Here is a 10829-nt window from a genome sequence, read left to right as displayed (position 1 = left end):
CTTTCAGACCACGAAGGCTTTCCTTCCTACCATGCTGGAGATTAATCATGGTCATATTGTGACAGTTGCGAGTTCCTTGGGATTGTTCAGTACTGCCGGAGTTGAGGTTTGTGAGATATAAAGCATTTCCTTCAGTCAGTCGGTGTATCTCGTGATGTGTACACCGAAATCCTCCAAAGAGTACTGCCGCCCACACGTTCGTGAAAGCACTCTGTTCCACCTGTGTGCCGTGTGTGGAATGTTAGTAACCAGGGCCAGCTGTTGGGAGTGCACCTCTAGTATCTTCTGCCATAAAATCACTTACACTAGCTTGACAGCCACAGCAGCAGGAAAAGTAGGTGGACTGGCCCTCGCTATGCCCCATTTTCATTAGCAGTTTTGCTTGATGGTCGTGGGGAGGCACAGGGTCAAGAATGAAACCGTGGAGGGCAGTGGCAGTGCCCTGGGAAACAGACACGTGAGGCCAGAGCTTGACATCCTGTTTGGGTCGACTTGCCAAAAGCGAACTGTTTGTATCCATTCATCAGAGGAGATGGTTATGGCAGATGTGAGGTGTCTGGCTTTGTTAAGTTTGCAGAACTGGGCTTAATCAACCCCATTCTTCACCATATTGTAAAAATAAGGTGTTTGTATGTGTATCGTTCTGTTTGTCCTCTGGTGCCTCCAGCATAAAACTGAAAACCTCATCCCCATGCAAATACACAAAAGGACACAGACTAAATGGCTTCCACATTCCGCATTTCCATTCCTACATCTAAGGTGGGGTAAGGGATAAGAACTTTCTGTACCATGTGTTCTTAGATTAAAGTCTGGCTTACGTTTACAAGGTGTACTTAACCATTTCCATTTTCACTTTACCCTAAAGAGAAAACTGGATCCTAGCAACTTATAACCTAAGCTAGGTTCACCTTTGCTCTCCTGGCGTTAATTAGACAAACTGGATTTTCATTCTCCTTTACTGAACAAGAGACCATTTGTAAATTTTCCAGACACTTCAAAGTGAACCTCTCTCCATTTTTAGCTCCCGCTTGTTAGCTTTTATAGAATTCCTTTGTGGTAACTTCCCCAAAGTAATATGATACTCGGTCGATGTGGCAAAAAGTGTTCGTCTGTTTCTGCTGTTGCTTTGAAAATATTATTTCTGCACTGAACCACATCAGATATCTGTCTTTGAAAATGCTTTCCTTTTCTTTGCTTAGTCACCTGTAACCTTCTGTATCAAACATGTAACCAGAGTACTAGGATCAGGGAAGCTCTGGTTTGGTCAGTGTGGTGTGGGATCTGTGCACATACTTAGTGTTTCTGTTCTCTCTCTAACTCAGGATTATTGTGCCAGTAAATTTGGAGTGGTGGGTTTTCACGAATCCCTGAGCCATGAGTTAAAGGCTGCTGAAAAGGATGGAATTAAAACAACGTTGGTTTGCCCTTACCTTGTAGACACAGGCATGTTCCGAGGCTGCCGAATCAGGTAAGTAAAAACCTGTCTTATTACTGATGAACTTTTTTTGAAGCGCTTTTTTTCCCATCTTGGAGGAATATGTAGAATTAGACCTTACATCTTAACTATCATTTGACAACTAAACCTGTTAATTCATTGGTCAAGGTTTGTAAAATTCAGGTAAATAAGATTAACAAGCGAGGTTCTGATACCGCACTGATACTAACGCGAGGAAGTCAGTCTAGAAGCATCAGACAGGAAGTGGCCTCTCTGTACCTTCAAAGGAGGAAACATAAATACCCAGGGTCTCCCTTGGAAGCTACTTCCTTAGGAGTTATTTTGTTTCTTTGGTATTGGTGTTGGTAAATGAATGTGACTTTGATTTGGATATGAAACAATGTGACTATCACAAAAGAGTAAGCCTTTCTTCTAAAAAGACCTTTGAATATTGCCCTCCAGATTTGGGAGCTTTCTTTTTGCAGAGTATACGTAGGCAGATTCACTATAAAAGAATGAGAAGAACTATTTCGATTTACTAAAAACAAAATAAAATACCCACACACTTTGAAAGGAGGCATGTGGGAATATAAATGTCAGGCCACGTCTGACTTGAACTAGCAGAGTAAACAAAACCACGAATCGTTAAAAGGATACTTGTAAAGACATGCTTACTTTGAGATTCTTTGCTTGGATGAGTTTGAACGGCAAGGGAAGATAACCGAACCAGTTCCCCGTTGTTCAGGGCCATTCTGAACACATCCCGAAGCTGGCCACGCTGTAAAGTAGGTGGAGCTTGATTTGAGTTATTCCATTGTCCGGCTGACTCTACGTCTGGACTGGGAATGGACTTGAGCTCTGCCTCTTTTCCCGAGCATGCAGATGTGTGTGTGTGTGTGTGTGTGTGTGTGTGTGTGTGTGTGTGTGTGTTTCTTTCATCTCATATACTTAGGAACCAATTGCCTAGGGTCTAAGGAGCCCTGTTTCCTATTTAGCTGTTTCCTATTTAGCATCATGGCAGGTGTCCAAAGCTGTGGTGGGACAATGGAAAGTGAAAGGCATAAATTATACTATTAGGTTATGTCAGTGTGTCGTGTAATGAATTCAGCTGAAGGTAGGATTGTCTATATACTCTTCATTTCAGAGACCCCTGAGAGAAAATGCCTTGGTTTTCCCTCTTGGGGCATCCAGGAAAGTATACAGCTGACTTATTTCACTCAGAAAATTTATGCCAGTGTTACACACCATCATTCTAACAACGCTTAGCACTAAAAGTTTGGCGTTGTGTTTGGGTTTACTGTTTGTTATGCCAAATGTCCTCTTCTTTTCTATTAAAAAAAATAGAGGGGCGCCTGGGTGGCTCAGTGGGTTAAAGCCTCTGCCTTTGGCTCGGATCATGATCTTAGGGTCCTGGGATCGAGCCCCACATCAGGCTCTGTTTGGTGGGGAGTCTGCTTCCCTTCCTCTCTCTCTGCCTGCTTCTCTGCCTACTTGTGATCTCTGTCTGGCAAATAAATAAATAAAATCTTTAAAAAAAAATAATAATAAATAAAATAATAGAAAAATAATGTGAAATACATTTTTAAAACATTATCTCACTTTACAGAAGAGCAGACCAATTTTGCTTTTTTTTTTTAACCTGTTTTCTAGACAATGCAAATAAAATATATTCAGAGTAGGAAAATTTGGAAAATACAGAAAAAACACAATGCAGGGAACAAAATGGGTCTGGGATCCTGACACTTAGATAACCTCGCTGGTAATGGTTGGATGTCTATTCCTGCTTTGTCTTCCCTGAGTCTTCCCTGCTTTGTGTTAATTCTTTATTTCATTTTGTGACTATTTAACTTTCAGGAAAGAAATTGAGCCTTTTCTGCCCCCGCTGAAGCCTGATTACTGTGTGAAGCAGGCCATGAAGGCCATCCTCACGGACCAGCCCATGATCTGCACCCCCCGCCTCATGTACATCGTGACTTTCATGAAGAGGTAACTGTGCGGGTTCCCTCCTGGGTTGGGCCTTCCCCAGGACCTACCGCCAGCCAGTGCGCACTTTGCTAACAGACCCCTTTCTCGTTTCAGCATCCTCCCTTTTGAAGCAGTTGTGTGCATGTATCGGTTCCTAGGAGCAGACAAGTGTATGTACCCGTTCATTGCTCAGAGAAAACAAGCCACAAACAATAATGAAGCGAAAAATGGCATCTGAGGATCTTTTTTGTACGGAATATCGTTTCTATCAGAAGACGATCCAGGTGTTTCAGTCCAACACACATCAGCATTACTGACAGTCTCTGGATTCTAAACCCACGTCGACTTTTTTTTTTTAATCAACTTTAAAAAATAAATAAATGAAGTGCAAATTAACCGACTAGAAGACTTGGAAACAGGATCAGCAGAAGTGAGCTTATGTTGTTGCCAACAGGGTCCTTTGAGGCAGAACCCTGAAACCTGTCCTATCTTTTAGACAAGCACTGTGTGACATCTCCAGGCTACCATTATTTTTCTTAAAGAGCAGAAAGCCTAGAGATGGGAATGACAGTGTGTTTCACCTGTGTGGTTGTTTTTTTGTTGTTTTTTTTTTTTTTTAAATATCCGTAGAGTTTATTAATTCTTGTAATTAAACTCTAGCCAATTGACACCCTTGCGACTTCAAGGACTGCTAGTGCTATATTTTCTCATGTTTTCTAAGTTTCAGTTTTGCAAAGCCCATGGGGCTACTTGTGGTGTTTGTGTGTACAGCTCTTTTAAAAAAGGAATTTTGAAATCTCCATCAATTTGAAGTAAATGATGTTTGATTATTACAGTAACGGGATCAGGTCTCTTTCCTAAAGTCATAAGGACTAAAGTGTTAGCCGAATTTTTAATTTTGTCTCTGAAATCTTTCCTTAAAGCTCTATTTCTCTGGAGACCTACTTATCCACAAAGGTCATACATTTTCTACCTGTGAATTTTGCTGCATACAGAAAGTGCCCTTTCCTCAGGAAGTTGCTGTGTTTCATTTCTTTGAATGGACTTTTATCTAGAATACATAGCAGCTCTGCAAAGGAACAGTTTCTAAAAATGGGAACTTCTGCATTAAAAAAAAGGTCCCCATTTTTGTGCCAACTATGATTAGTGAGGGGGAAAAATCATATTCTGTGGAGTACGTATTGAAAGGGTGTAAAGATTCTTTTGAAAGTTTTATTCACATTGTAGAACAGCAATTGACATTTTTACAGTATTTTTTTGTAAAGCAAACTATTTTGTGCCTTGAATTTGGTAAATGTGTATTAGTGAAATGTTGTTAAAGTGGACTTCTACCTCTGTATCTAAATGTATACCATCCACTTGTAAATTACTATAAACTATTATGTGATTGCTTTTTTTTTTTTTTTTAGAATGTCTTGTTTAAATAGCAACCAATGTTTAAGGCTATTAAAATAAGCCATCTTTTACTAATTAATTGGGAAGTTTTATAAAGGACTGATTAAATTTAAAGAATTAACTTACATGCCACTGACTGTGTGATTATTAGTGATCAGCAATATTCTAGAGAAAATCATTACATTCCTATCAGACCTTAAAGAAAAAAACTGTTTGAATGGGATAATGTTCAGGAACAGCCATTAACAATTAGGGTGCCATACACTCAAATTTCCTTTGTTACCTTACACTTTGATAAGATACTTTATCAGGGGCTTATTAACTCTGAAAGTGTGAAAATAGCATCTCATTACCTCTGTGAGTTTGCACCACAGATCAGATCAGCACTGTAATCACTTAACGGGAAAGTCCTGCTCACTGTGAATGTCCCCGACGCTGGTCTTAAGGAATCACTTCATTTATGTTTGAATTTCTCTAAAAAGAGAAATGATAACCAAGCCTGAGGCTATTATAATAATTGAGGCACTGGCTGCCTCTTAATTTTCAACTGGGGATTGAAAGTTTTGAAGCAGTGCTTCCTAACACTGTGGGGTGGAGAGACCCTTCTTATCCAAGTTTATCCGGTTCCGCCTCCCAGTCAGCCCAGAGCACACTCAGACCATCAGAGAAATCTGTGCTACTTTCACAACTCATTTATTGATCTTAGGACTAAGGAAGGTCTTCTTTACATTTAATGTTATTCTCACCCATTATAATTTAAACCTATTTCTATTTTCGTTCGGTACTGACCTTATAATCTTGTCCATCTCCAAGTTCAATAAACCTGATGCATTGAACGTTCTTGTATAACTCCAATTCCCTAGCCCCGGCCTAGTTTAATTAGTTCTGTGGCTCCCCCTTGAATACTGTCCAAATTCTCTTTCCTGCCTTTAGCTGTGGAGTTGGAAGAGTTAGCGCGTGTTTAGAACTGCAAGATTCCTATGTGTTGTATCTATTCAGCCCAGTACCACATTCTTAATATGATGCTACTTTGACGATGACTGCTGTTTTCTCTAAACATGAACTCCCCTCGTCAAACCTACATACAAGTGTGGATCACATAAGTAATTGCGGAAGTTACTTTTCTTGCTAATTAATAACCTACCACACACCTCCCCCCGCCCCCCGCCACTACCCTACCTCATCATTCATGCTGACTCTGAGTTCTCTTTTTTGTCATCTGGCCCATTCAGGGCTACTGGGCTCAAGGCTGGCACCCAGGGAGCACTTCTGTCCCTTACCTATAATTGATTTGTGCCCCCCCCCACCTTTCAACCAGTTTAATGATAATCATATTGAGTGGAATCAAAAGTTGTGAAGCCAGCAGAGAGAAATTCCAACTATTGTTTCCCCCTTGATCTACCAGGTCTGCTGCTCTGTCACAAAAGATTAGATTAGCTTGACAGGATTGAGCTACATAAAGCCAGGCTCATTGTGTGTGTGTGTGTGTGTGTGTGTGTGTGTGTGTGTGTGTGTGTGTGTTAAAGTATCCTGTTTCCTTGAAAGGCTATAGCCTTCATATTTTCCCCAAGTTAAAAAAAAAGTCAAATGTCGTTTTCAAAGTTTTCTTTTCCAACTGGCAGAAATAATTCAAAATTGGTGTTGATCTGAATCTTGGAAATTTGCTTTTGCCTCCAACAATATTTAAAATCAGTGGGGTTTGGGGGGGAGGGTAGTTCTTTCCATGCCAATTTTATTGCCTGTGTCTGATTTAAAAGAGAAGGGAAAGCGAGGCTGTGTTGGGCCAGAAAGGCTGGGACGTGGGGCCGGGGGGCCAGGAGCATAGTCAGCATCTGCCCGCCGTTCAGCAAGCACACAAGGCATCTGCTAAGCCGGAAGGCCTGGCCTAGGGACCCAAGTAGCTTGCGGTTGACCCATAAGTTCAAATACCAGTAACTATGTGAGTATGCCACAAATGAAGCATCAGAGTGTGGACGAGGTCTCAGCGAGGTGGCATCTGAGAGAAGCCTTGAAGATTGGGGAGGTAGCAGATGGAGATGAGAATGGGAGTTTGGGCATGCCAAGGAACTGAAAGGGTCAGGAGAGGCTCAAAGGTCAAAAAAGAAAAATAGAATCTGAAATAGAACGCACAAAGAGAATGCCATGCGTTTCCTAAGTGGGTCCCATCTTGAGGATCGCCTCCATCCCAGGCTAAGGATGGAGAAGAGAGAAGCCCTAGGAAAGGACATGAGCAGAGTTGTGAAGTTAATAGAATCCGTTGCTACAAAGGCTGTTGGAATACCAGAAGCCGGCAGACCAGGTAGGAGGGAGGCTATGGCAAAAGTCAGGATATGAAGTGATGAGCATGAAAAGGAACAGATGGCTGCCAGAGTCCCAGTGTTTAGCTTAAGGACTGAAAAATGGCTCATGATGAGACAGGTTGTATGTAAGTGGGAACAGCAGAACAGCGAACCTGATCTCAGAAGCGTTGCCTTGGAGATGCTGAGTGACAGTCCCTGGCAGATACGTGGACATCGAGATCTGCTCCTTAGGAAGGAGGCTGGTGCTAAGATTCTGGGTGCTAAGAGGCATCTGCCAAGAGGCTGTGCCGTACAGTAGAGCTGGGGGGCATAGGAGGAGAAGGGCCAGGGCCTGCAACTTGGGGAATATGAGGGAGCTGCTGAAGAAAAAGGCATAAAAGGTGACGTAGGAGAAAAGTTAGAAGAAACCAGACTAGAAACAATTATCTCCTCTGCCTGGACCTAATCTCCAGCCTGAGTCACACTTAAGAAACCTCAGTCTGGCCCAAGAAAAAGCATCTGTGTGGCCAGCCCTGGGGCAGAGGCCCAAAAGGTGAAGGGCAGTGTTAACAGATAGCGCATGGAGTCTCTAGGCGTGCACTCAGGTTTCTAGTAACTGAATCCATTGTTTAAATGACCAAAGGAAAATTTCTTCCTCTGTGAAACCTGGAAACCGTTGTTTGGCAGTTCTGTTTGCTTGGCCACGGAAGCACAACTTGCTTAAATGTGCAGGCAGCGTTTCATGAGAACCCTAGAGGAAAAACAAAGTACATTTCAAGTATCATCGAATGGATACATGTTAGCTCAAGTGAACCCCTTTTGCTTGCCAAAAAGAGGGGACAGGACCTGCATCTAGCCGACTGCTCAATGGGACAGTCTCCGATCTGCTTCCCTCGAGTGCTGAACTCAGCACAAGCCAAGCACGCTCTGGGCACGTCCCTAGGTCAAGAGGGATGTCCTCTGCTCTCCCCGGCTCTCCCTGGGAAGGTCAAGACCGAGCCACGTGGGCAACCACAGTCCTCTGTGTTCATTATGACGACTCTTCAGGCGCTTGAGTTTGCCATGTCACACTCGAGAGTCCAGAACACTGAACCGCTTTCCTGACCATCTTCCCAGGGAAGTCGGGAATGTGCGCCCGCATCACCTGGAATCCTCCTCACTGAGCAATTAATTCTCATCTCGCTTGCTCCGTTCCTGCAGAGCATTTCCATGGTGTCTTCCAGGAGCTTCTAGCAAGCTTTTTAGCTGCAACGGTTGAAACCTTTCTAACCACCAGCCAAAAGCAAGAGCACTGATAGGCCCAGAAAACAAAGCCTCTTCAGCCCGGATTCTGAGTTTGAGGTCTTCCTGTCAAGGTGATTTAAACCATGCTGCAGGAACATGTGTGTTCCCAGCAGCCATGAACAATGTCCCCTCGCGTTGCCCACGTGTCCTGGGTGGTCCACCTGGACACCACGCGGCAGACCTCCCCTCCCCCACAGTGGGGGCATCGGGCTCCTCTCATCCTGGCCCTGGCCAGCCTGGCTCTGTGCGTGCCCTGCGTGGTCCAAGAGGCCAGTGGGCACGCGGGGCTCTTGGCCCTGAAACCAGCACATAGCGTGCCCCAGCTGTAGAGTTCCTGGTTGAGAGCTCAGCGTTGTGGATCAAATCACGTCCTCCTCAAAGAGACCACATTGATGTCCTAACACCCGATTCCTGGCGATGTGATCACATTTGGAAATAGTGTCTTCGCTGTGTAATCACAATGAAGTCATTTTGAATTAAATGGGCCCTACGTCCAACCCCTGGCATCTGTCTAAGAGAGACAGACACACACAGGGAGAACACCACGTAGAGAGAGAGAAAGGGACTGGAGTGGGACTGAAGCCAAGGGCCACCAAGGAGCACCTGCAAAGAGGAAGGAAGGAGCAGATTCTCTCTTGGGGCCTCCAAAAGGGAGTCAGCCCTATCGACGCCCTGATTGCAGATTTCCAGCCTCTGGAACTCGGAGAGTAAGTTTCTGTCTTTTTAACCACCCGGTTTGCCACACTTAGTTAAGCAGCCGGAGGCAACACACATACCCAGGGCCTGCAGCCTCGCCTCCGGAAGCCTCTGGTGTGTAACCTGGCCACTGTAGCCGGCCCCATGTCAAGGATATTGTGAGGGATCTATGGGAAGACACACAAGGCACGAAGGGATCGCATGGGGTTGAATTACAGGAACCTGCTGTTATTCTGCTGTCTTTGACCTAACTGAGGGCCATTCCCCATTGAAGAGTTGAGCCCAATAGTAATGATGGTCGTGGCCGTGGCCATGGCGGTGGCAGTGGGCAGTGCTGATATCAGAGTCCTTGTGGGTAAGTCCTGCTTGGTTTTTCCAACAGTCCTCAAGTCTCTGACACCGGCTGGGTGTCCGGCAATTCAGTTCTGCTCAGAGTCAGCACAGAGGTAAGGGCTCAGAGGTAAGTCCTGTAAGACGGCCCCCGCCTCAGATGCCAACTGCAAATGCGGGCCCCAGGCTACCCACACATCTGCCCAGCTGACTATACACTGGGGGGGTTCCAGCCCCCGAACTTCAGGTTTGATAATCTGCTAGAATGACTCAGAACTCAGGTGAACACTACCCTTATGAGTACAGTTTGTTATAAAGGCTACACATGACAAGCAGATAAAGAGGCATATAGGTCAAGGAGGGGGGAGGGGAGTTGGCCCACAGCTTCCATGCCCCATGGGGACACACCAACCACCCAGCACCTTAATGTCTTCACCCACCTACAGTCTCTCCAAATCTCATAGGTCAAGAGAGGTTATGGTGGTTTAATTCCTCAGGCTTTCTTGATTGGCCCCAGTTGGCCACTGGTGAATGAACTCAATCTCCATCCCCTTTTCCTGCGCTGGAGGTTGGGAGGAGGGGTGGCTGAAATGTCCAACCCTCTAAGTGTGGCCAGCCCCTCCCTTGAAACTAACTACATGTCCACTCTGTGTCATCCCCGCCGCAGGAACTCAGGTATGGTGGAAAAAGGCTTTTATGAATAACAAAAGACACTCCCGTCACTCAGGAAATTCCAAGGGTTTTAGGAGATCTATGCCAGGAACTGGGGCAAAGACTATGTATACATTGTTTCATTATATCACAAACACCAACTGTGTTGCAATGACTTATTCGTACATCTGAGGACAAGTGTCCTGTTTCATTCATCCCATGTGGTTTCAGTCCTACCCCTCATATAATGCTAAGCACACAGAAGATGCTTAATAAACGTTGATCTGCGTGACCTTTGTGCCCATCACATAATACCTGCTGGTCTTATTTGTGAAGTAGAAAGGGCCTTTCCCAAGTCTTCTGTGTATGAAAGGATTTCTTCCCTCTGTTCTGTTGTTTCTGAAGGGACAGTGAGGACAGAGGAACTTTCTATTTATGTGTCCTTTGAATCTTTTCTCTGATCAACCTCACCTGTATGCAGAAGTGACTGAAGACCAGAAAAATTTGTAAGGCACCCCTGCAGATGCTGGTCTTCCAGCTGTTTAGGATATCTGGCTAGTCTCGGAGACAGGGAGAGAGAGAGACAATAAAAGTTAGCTGGGTCCTGAAAAGGATGAGTGTTGAGGCAGACACGGAGAACTTTAATCTGACCCCTATAACACCATTTTCTTCTGGCTCAGCTGACCATGGAAAGCTTGTCCTTTGGGGAAAATAAAATAAAATAAAATAAAATAAAATAAAATAAATAAAATAGAAGTCTCTATTGTCCAGGAGCTGCCTTTTAATTTCCACCA

General features: G+C 44.3%; 1 protein-coding gene across 2 annotated transcripts in view; it reads left to right on the top strand.

The window, feature by feature from the left end:
* Positions 1–4920, top strand: part of RDH10 (retinol dehydrogenase 10) — a 28028-nt gene extending 23108 nt beyond the window's left edge. For both annotated transcript variants that reach the window (XM_082719866.1, XM_082719867.1), the window contains 4 exons: positions 8–106; positions 1323–1468; positions 3290–3421; positions 3515–4920. In XM_082719866.1, the coding sequence (XP_082575992.1) occupies positions 8–106; positions 1323–1468; positions 3290–3421; positions 3515–3638 (501 nt within the window). In that variant the 3' untranslated portion in view covers positions 3639–4920. The remainder of the gene's footprint in view (positions 1–7; positions 107–1322; positions 1469–3289; positions 3422–3514) is intronic.
* Positions 4921–10829: the final 5909 nt, after the last annotated feature.

Source organism: Mustela nivalis (assembly GCF_964662115.1).
Source record: "Mustela nivalis genome assembly, chromosome: 2".
Taxonomy (NCBI): Eukaryota; Metazoa; Chordata; class Mammalia; order Carnivora; family Mustelidae; genus Mustela; species Mustela nivalis.
This window is presented reverse-complemented; position numbering and strand designations above follow the sequence as displayed.